This window comes from Rhamphochromis longiceps, linkage group LG16 (genome assembly GCF_057381845.1).
Source record: "Rhamphochromis longiceps isolate RC_006_pf linkage group LG16, R_longiceps_female_GT1.1, whole genome shotgun sequence".
In the NCBI taxonomy this organism is placed as follows: domain Eukaryota; kingdom Metazoa; phylum Chordata; class Actinopteri; order Cichliformes; family Cichlidae; genus Rhamphochromis; species Rhamphochromis longiceps.
In genome coordinates this window covers 38,425,720-38,441,841 of record NC_140572.1, presented here as the reverse complement: position 1 = coordinate 38,441,841, position 16,122 = coordinate 38,425,720, and the positions used below count along the sequence as shown (strand labels likewise).

Here is a 16,122-nt window from a genome sequence, read left to right as displayed (position 1 = left end):
GTACATCAGTCTCTAAAATGTACACAAATGTCTGTATACCTCTGCTTATGCATTTGTTACAGGGCATCGAGTGGACCAACATTGAATATTTCAACAATGCCATCATCTGTGACCTGATTGAGAACGTAAGTCCTGTGTCTGTTCTTGGCTTTTCATGTTCTCCACACTTGTTTCTCTGGAATAACTGAGAAACGCTAATTTTGGTTAAATCTGGATGATTTCTCCCGCTCTGTGACTCCAGAGGTGGTGTAAACCTCCTGTGTAACCTCATGATCGGTGTTGTTATTGAAAAGCAGTTCATCATTAAAGCTGATTTTAAGTCTGACGTTGTCTTAGCAAAATGAGATGATTATCCGAGCTGTTGTGAACAGATTGTTCAGCACTGTGAAACACATGAGCCATGACAGAATAATACGTTTCTACATTGAACCCTTCAGAAGTTTGACCCTAAACCTCCTTTTGTTTGTGCCAGAATCAAAACGGCATCTTGGCCATGCTGGACGAGGAGTGTCTGAGGCCGGGGACGGTCACTGATGAGACCTTCCTGGACAAACTGAACACCATCTGTGCGGACCACCAGCACTTTGAGAGTCGGCTGAACAAGAACTCAAAGTTCCTCAACGACCACAGCCTGCCGCACAACTGCTTCCGCATCCAGCACTACGCCGGCAAGGTACCCGAGGCAGCAACAATAACAGCTGACGGATATGTTAAAAAAGACATGTTAACAAATTAATAATATAATATTATGAATTTTTGCATAGGATAAAATCAAAGTGTAAAAAGAAGTAACCACTTTGTTCAACTTGTGTATGAAAATACCTTTTTGTGAATGGCTCACTTCCCTCTGTGTATCCAGGTGCTGTATCGTGTGGAGGGCTTTGTGGATAAGAACAATGACCTTCTGTACCGGGACCTGTCACAGGCCATGTACAAAGCCAACCACAGCCTCATCAAACAGCTGTTTCCTGAAGGCAACCCAGCCAAAGTCAACCTGAAGAGACCACTAACTGCTGGATTCCAGTTCAGAGCTTCAGTGGGCACGCTGATGAGGAACCTGCAGACCAAGAACCCAAACTACATCCGGTAAATCTGATCATATCGATTACACAGAAAGAGCAGTTTGTGCTGTTTGTGATTCTCTCAAAGTTTGCTTTGAAATGATTTTCAAATAGTCCAGAGAGTACAGCCGGCCTGCTGTTACTCTCACCGTCTAGCACGGTCTATTAATCTATAAAAAGCGCACTTAAGAGCTGCTGCTGTTACTGCAGCCGGCTCTACGCACCAGCCTAATATCTGCAACTTAATTTTTGCTTTCCAGCTGCATCAAGCCCAATGATAAGAAGGCATCCCACATCTTCACCGACTCTCTGGTCCGCCATCAGGTGCGCTACCTGGGCCTGATGGAGAACGTCCGTGTGCGACGAGCAGGCTATGCCTTCCGCCAGCCCTACGAGCCCTGCTTGGAGCGCTACAAAATGCTCTGCAAAAGGACCTGGCCGCATTGGAAGGGGCCTGCAAGGTAATTGTTGTTTATACCCTGAAGTGGTGACATTAGGGAATAGTTGATTAGGGGGGAAAAGAGGTCTTGGCCCTGGAAGCTTGCCAGAGCAAATCCCTTCAAGTTTTCAGTGGAAAATGAGAAATGCTCCCAGGTGTCTTTAGCTAAGGCACTAAACTTGACTCTGCTCCCAGTGGAGAGTGTGTGACCAGCACTAATAGACTGTGGCTAGAGCGGTCCACTCCCAGGTGTGGCTGTGTGAATGCGAAGCAGCCGTTGCTAGAAAGTACTCGGATGACACAGAAAGAGGCAAAAGGGAAAATAATTAGGGGAGCTTGACAGCAGTTTACCCAGCAGACCATATGATCTGTATATTTAAATATGTGGTCTAAAACTCTGAGCTATAAAGCAACACTTTTGGCTGAGTTTGGTATGTGTAGATCTAAGGATAAGGAAACTGGTTCCCTCCTTTTTTCCCAGCTGTTTTCATGCATTCCTGTCCCCACTGTGTGCATATGCATGGATTCACATGCAAGTTAACTAAAGACGTGAGTGATTCCAGGGTAAAAAGGTTTGGCTGGTTCGGTCATGTTATATAAAAGCAGTGTGTCAACAGAGATGTTTTAGGTGCGTGTCGTCACAGCGAGCTTTGTTTGAAGGAAATGAAACCTTATGTTTCGGAACCACAACATGCCCAGACGTTCCCTCCTTATCTGTCTCCTCGACTCGGCCAGACTTGCAGGTTTCGTCCTCTCTGCTGGTGAAGTCACTGATTCCTATCTGCCGTCTCACACATCTGGCTCCTGATGTTTCAGCATCTTTGTATCAGCTTTGTGTGGTTTTAGTTTTCTTCTTAGTCTCCTGACATATTTCTCTGGCTGTTGCTTTCATCATGGTTTCCATCATTTCTCAAACTCCATCCTCGGCGCTCTCTTCTGTTATTCCATGAATCCGAATCCTTCTGCTGTTTCTGTCAGGTGAAAAACTAAGTACACCCCATGATTCAGCATCATGTGCAATTGTTTTCTGTGTGGTTTTCATCAGTCTCACATTGTTGTGGTGTAATTTTGGCCCGCTCACCTTTGTCTGTGCAGGTCACAGTAGTCTTAAGATCCTAAACACGAGACGACTACACCTTAACTTTTTAAGACATTTAACCTCTGATCTAAGAAGCGTGTTTACTTCTGAATGAAAACGTTGAGGAACAGATGTTTGCAGGTGTTTATTCACGCGCAGCTCCCATCACGTTGACGTCTGGACTTTAAACGGCTCCCCTGTTCAGACGGCACAGGTTGAACCTTTGCAAACATGAGCTGTGCTGCCCTGTTTTTTCTTTATTTAAAAAAAGAAGAGGCTGTCGTTCCAAACAAGCCATACTTGTTCAGTCTCTTTCTAATTGTACTGTGATGAACTTCCCAGGTTAGCATGCTGAGGCCTGCAAAGCCTTTTCTCTGAGCATTGCACAACCTGACCCCGGGGTGAACTTGCTGGAACGTCCACTCCTAGGAAGATTTTGTTGACACACACCTGAAAGCTCGAACTGACACAACCTGATTTTAAAGAGTTGTTATTTTAATCAAGTGCGTTTGATTAGCAGCGCACGCCTGCGACTTATCCTCTTAATTCCTATGGAAGCAGTAAGGTTGGGACTGCACTGCAATCCTGTGAAAACTGTATATATCTGCGCTCGTGTAGTGTAGGACCCTCTTGACTTTTCTGACTTCCCACAGGGAAGGAGTGGAGGTGCTGATGGCCGACCTCCAGATTCCAACAGAAGAGATCTCTTATGGCCGCTCCAAGATCTTCATCAGAAACCCAAGAACGGTAAAATCCACTCTCTAACCTGGCGAAGCATTTATTTTTTGGACAGCTGCTCGGTATTCCTGCAGATTGGGCTGTTTTGGAGTCGAATGGTTGAAGCCGGTGTGCTCAGCTGCCTTGCTTTCTCACAGCTACATGTTTGTAAAGCAGGGTGGGCTTTGCTTGGAGCCCCCACTTCAACAATTAGCTTGTAACCACCACTCTGAGAACACATGGTTTCATTTAGCTGTCCCATATAACATGGGAAACAGGCTTCTTTCCTCTGCGCTTGCAGACTCTTCAGCTGCTCGGGCCTGCAGCGTTTGGATGGACTTTCTCCCCCACCAGCAAAAGGCCAAACAGAGCCTGGAATAACATGATCTCACACTGGGAGAATTTTTCCATAATTGCTTTTTCTATCTGATCAGCTTATCTGATTTACATATCTACAGCTTCAAAATCACTGAAACAGAGTTCGAGCATATTTATTCTGCTCCTTAATCACTGCAGTCACACCTTTAGCTTAACTGACACCATTTTTTTATCTATACAGAAAATAGAATAGTCGCGACGTAGGTATCAGTCAAGCTCTGTGGATATATGAACAAACCCAGAAACTTCCATATGTGGCGTTATATCGACAGGCCCAGTGTTCCTGAAGGTAAAGCAGTGACTTCCTCACTAGGGCTGCCACGATTAGTCGACTAGTCACAATTACGTCGACTATCAAAAACGTCGACGACTAATTTAATAGTCGACGCGTCGTTTGAAGCTTTGTAAGATCCCAAAAGACGCAGGAATAAGTAGCAGGATTTAAGAGTGTAATAATGGACTGAAACAGAAGATGGCAGCACTGCATGTTCATGATGCCAGCTGCCGTTAAACCCCGAAGAAGAAGAAACTGTGTCCCAGAATTCATAGCGCGGCCCTGCTTAGTTTCCAACAATGGCGGCAGCTAGTTAGTCTTAATATTATTCTTATTAATCTTTCTGGGTCACAAAATAAACATTTAACATATTTTCAGGCTGGAATGTAGCTGTGTAAACCTCAAATATCTGCTCAGTTTATCAGGACACCACATATTTTCAAAAGCGCTCCGACGTTTTCGGAGACGTCTGTTACCCACTAGCTCGATAGCTAGCCGGGGGCTAGGCTCACTAGAGCCGTGAGAACACCGGACTCCCGGCAAATCATTTTCAAACCCACCGCCGTCTTTCGCTAGTCAGGTTAAACATGATATATGAGTCACTTAGATAACTTAAAAATGTTGTTTGGCTTTTTTCAGTGTTTTATTTGTTCCTGAGTAAATCGGTTTGGCTGAGATTAAAGTTATAGTTTTTACACAGCTGAATAAACGTCAAGCAGACAGCTGATTATCAGAAGTGTGAGATGCTGGAGAATTTACTCCGGTGTCCTGTTATATTTTAGATAGCAAGGAGTTTATTAAACTTCACCGAAACAATCTGCAAATGTCATTAAAATTTAATAAACTATCATCTTGTCTTTATTTTTAGTTAGCACAGACCTTAAACACTTAAAGCTGTAAGCTAATGATAGTTATATAAGAGCAGATGCTGCTGGTGCAATAAGCTGTAGTTTTACGTCTAATGGATGATGATCTGATTAGTCGACTAATCGCAAAAGTAATCGCTGACTAGCCGACTATCAAAATAATCGTTTGTGGCAGCCCTATTCCTCACACCAGTGCAATAACTGATGCGGTCTCATCCTTGAGAATAAGTCGATTATCAAAAGGTCAGTTTTATTGTCTTCCTGGAGCAGTAAACTTTTTCTCCCACCTGCACTTTGTTCTTGTCATTGAGAAATTGGTGCTTCCTCAGTTTAGAACCCCCCCCCCCCCCCCCCCCCCCCAAAAAAAAAGTCCAACTCGTAACCTTTTCCCCTCAGAGTAAACTGACTTTCCCTGACATTTTACCTTCCTGCAGATAATTTGATGATGTTGATAACATCCAGCGTTCACACAGTTTCCCAGGTGCTCTTGTCTGGAGCTCTTAATTTTCTCCTCTTCCTGCAGCTCTTTTTCTTGGAGGAGAAGAGAAAGCAGTGTCTCCAGGACCTTGCCACACTCATTCAGAAGATCTACAGAGGCTGGAAGTGCCGCACGCACTTCCTGTTGATGAAGAAGAGCCAGATAGTGGTGGCAGCTTGGTACCGCCGCTACGCTGTGAGACCCTTTAATTACACCAAAATACAAAGCGGATTAAAAACCATACTCACCGATGCATAATGACACTTTTCCATCTCACAGCAACAAAAGAAGTACCGGAACATCAAGAGTGCTACCACCATGGTTCAGTCGTACACCAGAGGCTGGCAGGTGTGCATCTGTCTTTGAATTCACTCTGTTCATTGAAAAAAGTGTAGCAGCTGTCGTGTGGAAGAAAATGAAAGTGTCTGCATGTTTCCACCAGGCCCGCAAACTTCTGCGAGAGCTGAAACATCAGAAGAGATGCGAGGAGGCAGTGACCACCATCGCAGCGTTCTGGCACGGCACCCAGGTACGGATATCAAAGAGCGAGGTGTTTGCTGTACCTTGATGGCTTCTGCAGGAGAAGCCTGCTCCTGAACGCTTCAAACTCTTTGGTTTTTTTATTGTTCGCTGTGTTCTTGCCTAAAGGCTCCACAGTATTGCAAGACGGCTGTTCTTTAACAAACCTGTCCTTTAATGTTATTGCTGCTGTTTTCCTTTAATCCTGCTTCTTGTGCTGATCACACAGCTCCCACTTATCTTTTCTCCCCTGCTCCTTTTTCAACTTTCCCGTCTCGATTTTTTTTTCTCCTCCTCACATCTTTAACTTGTCTTACCGAACGCCCACCACATCCACCAGGCACGGCTGGAGCTGAGACGTCTGAAACAAGAAGTGCGGAATAAACATGCTGTGACAGTAATTTGGGCTTACTGGCAGGGAACCAAGGTATTTCCACCCAGCGATAGTGTGTTGCTGTCCCAGCTGCCATCCCTGTTCATCACGTCTTGTCCCATCCTATGCTATTCTCACCACGAAACTGCCTGATAGAGTAGCAGCCCTGCTGAATGAACCTCGGCCAGATTAACGAGCCCGACTGTTCATTTCTTCCCGTTTTCTGTTGTGTGGCTCTTAACCCTTGTATGGTGTTCGGGTCTGTGAGACCCGTTTTCAGTTTTTCTCAAAAGAAAAATTAAACAATTATTTTTTCAACCTGAAATTCATTGGCTTTGGCTTATTTTCTGTGAAGAACATAAATCCGAACTAATTTTCAGTGACCTCATACTGTACCTCCCCCCACGCATTTACATTACATACAAGGTGTTCGGGTCCACTGGACCCAGGTCTAATAAAAGTGTTGAAAGTGCAGATCCTGTGTTCCCACACTCTGTCTTCCTCCTTTCTGGTGCTGCTGATAGTGTTTTCTTCCCCTCCTGCTCCGCACAAAGTTGCAACATTGTTGAAAATTCAACTATCAACACCGTCTGCTCTTACATCTCACACATTTTACCCTCTTTCTTGAGAGATCCAAATTTTATTTTCTCATACCCTGTCCCACCTGCAAATTAGGGGCATAATACTATAAATAAGACTTTGCCAGTGTGGTTCTTTATCACAACTGATCAAGATGGCAAAAGATTATCTGCTGCGAGGGCCATCTGATTGATTTTGGAAGAGAGAGGGGCTTCTGATGATGATGTTGACAAAGAGGTTTCAGAATATTTCACATTTCTGAAAATTCAGAGTCTGACAGTGACTTTGAAGAAGAGGATGAGGTTGAGCACCATTTAGTAACAAAACGAAGACGAGCACCCCATCTGCTGCCAGCTCCAGGACCAGAACAAGCCCACCAGAAGTGAAGAAATATGGATGTCAATAACTGGTGAAATTGAATGGTCTTCTTGCCCAAGAAATGAGCCACCCTGCAGAGCTGTTACTGTGATAAGCCAGGGCCAACACGACTGACAGTTACTCATGTGCAGGACATCAAGTCTTCATTTGAGCTTTTCATCCCAGATTCCATCCAGAAAATTATTCTGGATTGCAGTAATCTAGAAGGTGTGTTTTTGGAGAGAGGTGGAAGGAGATGGACCAAATTCATCTAAGAACCCCAAAGGCCTACTTTGGGGTTCTTATCCTTGCAGGAGTTTTCAGGTCCAAAGGGGAATCCACAGAATCCCTGTGGGATGCAGAAACCGGCAAGAACCTTTCCGTGCATCAATGTCTCTGGAAAACTTCCACAAAATTTCCAGGATTATCCGATTTGATAACCGAGACGACAGACCAGCTCGACGGCAGAGAGACAAGCTAGCTGCCATCAGGACAGTGTGGAATAAGTGTGTGCACCGCCTCCCCCTGTTTTACAACCCTGGGCCCAATGTCACCATTGATGAGCAGCTGATCCCATTTAGTTGTGAAACATATTGCTTCACGTGTAAATGTGTTGTCTTTCCACTCACTCCACTTGATTACAACTGATTTATTTTTTTTTTATAACATTTTATAAAAAAAAAAACAAAGAAAAAACGAGAAGCACATTCATTCATAAATGTGATCTAACAAAGGTAAAGGGAAAAAATTAACCATGTTTACTGTTCATATGGTTTGTAATTGGGATGAAGTAAACATCTGAGTAATTTAACATAAAATAGTTTGATAGTGTTAATTTGGAAAGCCAAAACTCTAGCGGGTCCAGCAGACCCATGAACACTGGCTGAGTAACAAAAATATGAACACCACACAAGGGTTAAATGTGGGATTATCTCGACTTCCCCAACTAACACGCTTAATCCGGCGTCGTAAACGGTGCCGATCGTGGCTGCGACGTGCGGCTCAGGTGTTTTACACTTTCTGTCCAGTGTGCCACACCTCTGCTGCGATCTAAAATTACTTCCAGCATATGCTGCAAACATATGCTGGAAGTAAGAAATGTACATGTTGCCACACATCTGATTATGATTGTGGTTTTTACTCTGGTTAAAGTCAAGAAGCTTCTTATTAATCGATGTGATGATGTGCAGCAGGAAGCTCTTAAAGCTCAGCCTGATTCTGCTGGCATGCAGGAAACCATTATCCTGTCAGAATGTAACAATCTCTGTTATATCGAATATTCTTGGAGGTTGTTATTAGACTAAATTACAGCCAGGCTCAAAGCATTAAGACTTTAGTGTCTTAAATCTAAACTGTGGTTCTGGCTCTTTGTTAGTTTGCACCTTTGACGCTGAAGATAATTGAACTTTCTTGCTGGACTTTATTTTGCATCATTTCATACGATATTCTTTTAAAGCTGACCACACACAGCCTCATTGTGGGGAGAGTCTCCTCGTTCGCACGTTTTCTTGTTGTTCGTCTTTGTTTATCCGCCTTTTTGCCCCTGCTGTGTCGCCTCTGCTGTCCCCTGTTTTCGGACAATTGTGTTTTGATTGCCACTGAAATTAACTTCACCCACAACTGCCACCGCTTCTCATTAGGCCCGGAGAGAGCTGCGTCAGCTGAAGGAGGAGGCGAGGAATAAACATGCCGTATCGGTCATTTGGGCTGGCTGGCAGGGCACCAAGGTATTTGGGAAGCCTGTTGACTTGATTTGCCGTGACTCTGACTTGCCGCCCTCCATCAATCCCACTCCCACCTCGTCCATAACGTGTCCATCTGCTCGACTCTTTCCAAACACTTAAGTTGTATGTAAGACATCTTATTATGGAGTCTCTCAGAGGTGGACTGCTGGCTGCTAAAGCACAGCAGTCTCACCCATGTGACCAGAATGGTTATTTTCATCTGAACCTGCCTTTGCAGTGCTGTCATTTTTCCACTGTGAGTACTAGTCAGTGAAACGTAGGCGTCCAGTCTCCATACATCACATCAGGGACTGATGTCCTATCCTGGCATTGTTTTCAGCTTCTTCCTCCGAGGTCCATGCTTCACACCGCATGCTGCCTGCTGCCTCTGCATGACTTCCTGTGTAGCTGGTGCATGTGTAGTTTTTGCATTGCTGTGCTGTTTTTTAGAAGGATGAGTTTGGATCCTCTGACCGCCTGAGATGTGACTTTTTGTTTTCTCCTTTTGCACTCAAAGTTGTCAAAGCACCAGCTCTGTTTGCCTTCCAGAAGTTCCCCAGATAAATGCTCCCATGACCCACACTTCCATATTGGTTTCTGGAGGCTGGAGAAGCAGAGCTGTAATTTTACAGTCTCTCAGTGATCACACTGTGCTTGTGTGCAGTGTGTGTGTGCGCATTTGATGTTTCTGACCTCAGGCAAAACGGTGTCTACCTCCTCTCCCTCTCATCTTCTCCTGCTTCATTTGTTCCTACTCTCTGTCTCTTCCCTCCCACCCCCGAACAGGCTCGCAGGGAGCTCAGGAGACTGAAGGAAGAGGCCAGGCGTAAGCACGCTGTCGCTTTGATTTGGGCCTACTGGCAGGGACTCAAGGTACCTCCCAGCCCCACGGCGCAGCCATCAACAAGTCTGCCACCTACTCGACACCCCTGACTTTCCTCATCCTCCTCAGGGATCTTCTCTGTCATTATCCAGGCGCTGTCCTCGTGACACTTCTTGCATTTTGTAATTTTTTTTAAATGCAATGTATATAAGACAAGTAGTTAAGAAAAATCCATTTTAAATGGATGATTGAGGATTGGACCTTTCTTTCCTCCTTTGAGGCTTTTAATGTTGCAGATGTCACGCAGCGGCGTCTGACTCGTATCTTCTTTTCTCTGCATCTGTCACACTAACCCATGAACGAGCACTTTTTTTCTATCCAGCAGAGTTTCTCTCTTTCTCTCTAGGTGTGTGTCCTTGTCCCTGTTGCTGGTTGTTGAAGTAAACTTGTCCATACACCATTTATTGCAGTCCTAATATTGTTTTTTTTATTTTTCATCACCTCGTGCATCACAGTGCACCCATTTCCACCTCAGTTTGTAGACTTATGGTCAGACTGCTTGTTGTAACCATCACATCCTTTCAAGTAAAGTAAATGTCAACGTCCAGCAGACTGCAGTTGTTTGTCACTAACCAAACGTCAGATGTTTTTTTTCAGTGTGCTGTTTGTGTTGCACTGTCATCCTGCTGTCGGTGTGCCTCCTTCTCTTTCCAAATACACACACAGATAAGATTTAAGAACCAACTGAGTTCATTGATTTCATCTGATCTTTTGGTGCCGTTATAGGTCCGCAGAGAGTACAGGAAGTTCTTCAGGGCAAATGCCGGCAAAAAGATCTACGACTTTACCATCCAGCGAATTGTAAGTTGGACTTTTCGTTTTTAATGTTCAAGTTTAACATGATATTAAGAAACCAAAGATGATTTTCTTGTCTGTGTGTCCAGATACAGAAATACTTCCTGGGCTTGAAGAGCAGCATGCCTTCCATGTCCCCCATAGACAGAAAGTGGCCGGCCAGGCCGTACGGCTTCCTGGATGGAGTCCACACCGAGCTCCGGAAAATCTTCCATCACTGGAGGGTCGGTCACAAAAACCGACCACATTCAGCCACATTAAAGAACCATGTTTATAATAACTGCATATACATCAGAATGTAACTGAATGAATTTGTCTCTTGTTTAGTGCAAGAAATACAGGGACCAGTTCACCGAGGAGAAGAAGGCAGTGTATGAGGAGAAGCTGGAAGCAAGTGAGATCTTCAAGGATAAAAAGGCTCTCTACCCAAACAGGTAGCTGAACATCACTGCCATCAAGTGCCCTTTATTTTATTTTATAGCAAGATAAAAGCAACGTGTAGTCACATGATCAAGGTAAAGCGGAGTCTTGTTTTCCTGTATTGTGTGTCAGTGTGAGTCAGCCTTTCAAAGGAGATTACCTGGAGATCAGCAAGAACCCCAAATATCAGAAACTCAACAGTGCTGTGGACGAGAAGGTCCTGCTGGCCGACGTGGTCAACAAGATTAACAGGGCGAATGGCAAGGTCAGAAAACACACACGCGCGCACACACCACAGTATTTACAGTCCATTTAGTTTGTATGCAAACTGGAAAACCTAAAACAGGAAGTGTGATTACACAGCGACCTTGTGTGTTTAGAGATTTTCTGCAATTTTCCACAGTGAAGCAGAGCCGCCGTTTGTTGTTTTGATGTATATTTCAACACTTTACACGGTGAGCTGATGTTTTTTGACATCATAACAACTGACAGCGTTTTTCTTCCAGCAGACATCAGACATTTCTGCACAGGTCTGCTATGTTGTAGCTCAGAGCTTGGAGCTCACAAGCATTTAAAAATGCATTGAAAGAAAACATGTAGAGGGGGAATGATAGAGGGCTAAAATGTTAGCTTGCACGTTTGCAGGGAACGCCACGGATCTTCCTGCTGACCAAGAAGAACTTTGTCCTGGCTGACCAGAAAACGGGCCAGGTGAAGGCCAGCATTCCTCTGCCAGACGTCACTAGCGTGTCGGTCAGCACGCAGAAAGACGGCTTCTTTGCTCTCAAACTCAAAGAGGTGAGAAGAGACACGATTGTGTAGTTGAGTAGAATTATGAAGCCGCTGTGCTCTGGCTCGTTGAAGCCAAAGTCATTCAGGGAGGGAGCTTCTCATTTAGCTCGGCGGGAAGCGAATAAAAATGTCTCCAAGTGACGGACGATTACTGTAAGGCCAGACGAGACACCAAAGTTTATTAAAAGATCTTAATATGTGACTTTCTTCTACTGCAGGGTTCGGCTTCAGCTGTCAAAGGAGATTTCTTGCTCAGCAGTGAGCACCTTATTGAAATCATCACCAAGCTCCATCGCATCGGGGCGACCGCCGCAGACCGGGAGAAACTTAAAGTTGACATCTCGGATGAGTAAGAGCAGTCGCACTGAGAAAGGTGATATTTCTTCGGCGCCGTCGATGTTTTGTGACGTTGCCCATGTTTTCTGTGTGGCAGGTTCCTGGTGCAGTTTAAGCAGGACAAAGTATGCGTGAAGTTCATCCAGAGCAGCCCGAAGAACGGCAACAGCATATCCTGCAAGCGCAAGAACAACCGCCTGCTGGAGGTGTCGGTACCCACATCGCCATAGTGAAGTCTCCACTGCTGTCGTTGAGCGCTCAGTCTGGCGGCGACTAAACATCAAACCATCACCCTCCCCCAAAACTCTGGACTCAAAAGCCGTCACACCAGTTTCCCCTCTGAGCCCAAAAATGTGCAGTTATTTGGCTTTTTGTTCTTATCAAAGTTTCTAAGGCACAGGTACAGATGTAACCACATTGTTTGTTTGGCATAGAAAGCCCTAATCTGGGTTGCATGCCACAGAAAATTATTAAAATGTTTCACTGGTGTTTTGTGAACCTGACGCGAAGAGTTGACGCTGGTGCAAATCTTGTTAGTGCACAACAGACTTCTGTATACCAATGGTGACGTTGACAATGATTGTTCTGCCTGTATGGTAAATTAGAGACGTTTGTGACGAGCTCCACAGATCTCGACTCGTCTGCGTTTGAGCAGCTTTAGCTTTAAAAAGATGGCTTTTGGGGTCAGCCTGTCGGATTTTGTTCTCTGATGAACGTGAATACTGCACTTGCTTTCACCTCCGCATAACAAAAAGAGGATGACCTGAAAATGTATTTGATTGTATGTTGTATTATTTTCTATATTTTCTTTCTCAGAAAAAAGGTGGACAGCTGCAAAGTCAAATGTAATGTGCTTGATTTATTGTAAAACCCCATTCGTATCCATTCTATGTGCCATTGAACAGGTCCTGCGACTTATCACGTGTCGGCGTACAAACACAAACGTTGTTCCCGTTCATGTCGAGCTATTCAAAGGGTCAAAAACCTTTCCGAACGGGCAGTGTTGACCTGCAGTGCCACTGTATGTTTTGATGAGGCTGCACATGTGATAACTTGCCATTTCTCAACACACTGCAGTGTGCATTGATTCTCAGGCTTTGTTCTGTAGAGACTTCCTGCACTCATATCACAGATTTCCATATATAAATTAAAAGAAGCCCCCTGAGCATCATGTGGGACTGACCAAAACAGAAAGATGCCCGACCAAAGGACAAAGGATTCATTCCCCTCATCCAAAGCTTTCTGTGACGCAAACCCTTGAACTGAATATTTTTCGTGCAATAAGTAAAACGTTTTGTCTCAATTATTCCCTCTCTGGTAAAACAGCAGTGAGGACCCATAGCAGTTGCCCTTCCTGTGCCATAAGCTGTACATAAGCTTTGAAGGCCGTGGCCCCGACTCGGACAAAGGGCAGTTTAGTATCTTTATTTTAATTGCTGTATTTGTAAAATTGCTGTTTCTGCCACTGAAGTTTGAGTCGGTGTTGTGCTCCGCCCACTCGCTCCTAATATGTTTTTTTGTTGTTTTTTTTAGGAAAGGCCAAATATTAAGTGACTACAGATCCTTGATGAATCAAAGAATGGGCAAATTTGGGTTTTTTACAACTTTATAGAAGTCTTATTTAAAAAAAAATCTGGTATTCAGTCATTTATACACGGGGAACATTTGCGTGTCAAGAAGCGAGAGCTCTATATTTTCAGGCACGTTGACTATTTGTCTGATTTTTCTGGTGGGGCGTTTTGTACTTTCGGTGAATGTGCGAGGGAATGACATAAATTAGCTCTTGATGGCTTTTGCAATCCAGGGTATCGTGGTCTGTACATGAAAATTGATTTTGTGTTTTCTTTAATGTAACGCACGACACAGGCACCTGAGAAATCAGCCGTTGACCCTCACGTGGGAACAGATGGGCTGAATTCCAGTTTTGATGTATTTTCCTGGCTACGCTGCTTTCAGTGCAGTTTTAGGGTTCTTCCTCCCCACTCTCTCTCTCTCTGAATCGCTGTTTTGTATTTGAACAGTTGCTAGAAATGCAAAATGATGTCTGCATTATTGTGTGCCTAATGTTAACCTGTGCTAAGAGACAGATCATGGAAATGCTTCAGTAGAACTCAATGTATCATTTACAAGTAATCTTTTTTTAAATTAAATAAAAGTCAGTAATTAATAAATGTTATTCTGGGACACTCTTTGCATTATTTCTGTATCCAGTTATTTTCAAAGATACTTGCCTTTATTATCGAAACCAGTATATGGTTAATACTTCAAATCAAAAAAGGCTTTTTTATATATAACGTACCACGTGCAGGCAGCTTTCAGTCATCCGTACATCACACTATTAAGTCTCACATTCCTTTAAAGGGCCTTGGTTGCTGTTTATCATCAGTATCAACTGGGCTTTATCTTGGTATACGAGTGTTTAGGGGGGTTAGTAGCACTGAGGCTGGATGGCCAAGCCTTGTAGTCAAGCAGCTGGCCAGATGTTTTCCATCACATCTGGGGAGAGCTGTCCTAGGGTTAAATTCCGCGGCTTTGGGAGAACTGCCGGCAACAGGTCTCTAGAGAGCAGCCCTCAGATTGAACACAGTGGTAAAAATAGCATACCATTTTGGGCTGCCTAGTACCCGGTTCCCACCACTCTGCAGGCTGGGAAACGAAGGCGGAGTCCCAGCCTCCCACTGAATATTCAACCCTGAGTGAGATCTCGGAGGAATTGGCCAGTGCACGATCCCATCTCCTGCAGAACCTGAAGCTGTTGAACACTGAGCAGGTCTGACCGGTTTCTCCGGTGGATTCTGGACGTTCGCTGATTTTGTCAGAAACGGTGCACAGGTGGGGAAATGTGGGACCCTCCTTCGTTATTTTTATATAAAGGCAAAATTGTTCACTGGTGGGAACCATATTGGGGCAATCGGTGTGTACAAGCAAATTATGCCAGTTGAGAGATGATAGTCTCTAGCGACATCCTGTGGTTCTAAGGTGACATAACCATGAAAGCTGTGACGTGCAGGCAGAAAATGAATGGTGAGTTATAGATTTTCACTGATTCATGAATCCATAATAACATAAATTCGAATGTCTGATTTTATTTGTAAGTTTTTATGAAAAAATGCTGATGTCCTCACAGACTTCTCTGTAATCAACAGAGTAACGCTTCGGTTTTGCTCACTGAAAGGAGAGAAATACTTAAATAACTTTACTTTATCCACCTTTAATGACGCAAACTGTGCAGGACTCATTAGCAAACCTGATGTCTGATCGCGGTGGCAGGGATCCAGTGGCAGCTCTAATGCTGCTGGCAGTAAATAACACAATTAAGTCTACTGTATAAACCTGTGCAGACACAAAAACTGACGTCCTGTTTTTTGTTTCTTGGCAATATGCTAAAGGTCCATGAGTCATTAGACTCGCATCATTTGATTAAGGGTAGACGTACACCACATTCCCAGCACTGATTGGATTAACAGTTGGAAAAGGTTTTATTATGTTGCTTACATTCATCAAATACAAATCTCAGTTTTCATCCAGTTAACCCTTCATTGTCATATGCTGTGCATTGACTGGGAAGCAGGTAAATAAGATGCTGACATTGGGATCTACATGGCACATCATGCTTAAAAAGAGCTGCAGTGGCAGCTGCAATGCTGCTGGCATTAAATAAAAAATGCAACTGTAATGTGTTATAAACCTGACTCACTCCTGCACAGGTTCTTGCTGCATCATCATTCTGCTTTTTGTGTGCAACACTACATGCTTGCTAAGTGTGCTAAGAGTGTAACCACCTCATGATCAGATGTGTTTAAAGGTACATACTCGTCTCACACACACATCTTGTCCTGTGGGAGAAGTCCTTCTTGTCTGGTACTGGTCTGAGATGTGTTGCTCTCTCATACAGAATAACCACTCATTGCACTGCATGAGGAGAAAGCGTCTAAAACATGGTCTGAGTCCTGATGCTAAGATAGAGCTCACCTGGCAGCAGTCGAGATAAACGGGAGCCTTGAACAATGTTGACGGCGCTGATGATGCCTTGTCCTCTTTTCTGTTGCATTT

The 16,122-nt window shown here is 44.2% G+C and overlaps 1 protein-coding gene across 5 annotated transcripts in view; it reads left to right on the top strand.

Annotated features, from left to right (window-relative positions):
- myo1b (myosin IB) overlaps positions 1-14,245 on the top strand; it is a 55,948-nt gene extending 41,703 nt beyond the window's left edge. The window contains exons 15-32 of one of the 5 annotated variants that reach the window (XM_085384246.1): positions 63-125; positions 473-673; positions 860-1,086; positions 1,322-1,522; positions 3,232-3,325; positions 5,337-5,486; positions 5,571-5,639; positions 5,734-5,820; positions 6,151-6,237; positions 8,760-8,846; positions 9,630-9,716; positions 10,453-10,527; positions 10,611-10,745; positions 10,849-10,955; positions 11,074-11,206; positions 11,587-11,739; positions 11,952-12,082; positions 12,167-14,245. In XM_085384246.1, the coding sequence (XP_085240372.1) occupies positions 63-125; positions 473-673; positions 860-1,086; positions 1,322-1,522; positions 3,232-3,325; positions 5,337-5,486; positions 5,571-5,639; positions 5,734-5,820; positions 6,151-6,237; positions 8,760-8,846; positions 9,630-9,716; positions 10,453-10,527; positions 10,611-10,745; positions 10,849-10,955; positions 11,074-11,206; positions 11,587-11,739; positions 11,952-12,082; positions 12,167-12,299 (2,220 nt within the window). In that variant the 3' untranslated portion in view covers positions 12,300-14,245. The remainder of the gene's footprint in view (positions 1-62; positions 126-472; positions 674-859; positions 1,087-1,321; positions 1,523-3,231; positions 3,326-5,336; positions 5,487-5,570; positions 5,640-5,733; positions 5,821-6,150; positions 6,238-8,759; positions 8,847-9,629; positions 9,717-10,452; positions 10,528-10,610; positions 10,746-10,848; positions 10,956-11,073; positions 11,207-11,586; positions 11,740-11,951; positions 12,083-12,166) is intronic. The other 4 variants (XM_085384247.1, XM_085384248.1, XM_085384249.1 and 1 more) reach the window with 4 other exon arrangements.
- The last annotated feature ends 1,877 nt before the right edge of the window (positions 14,246-16,122 follow it).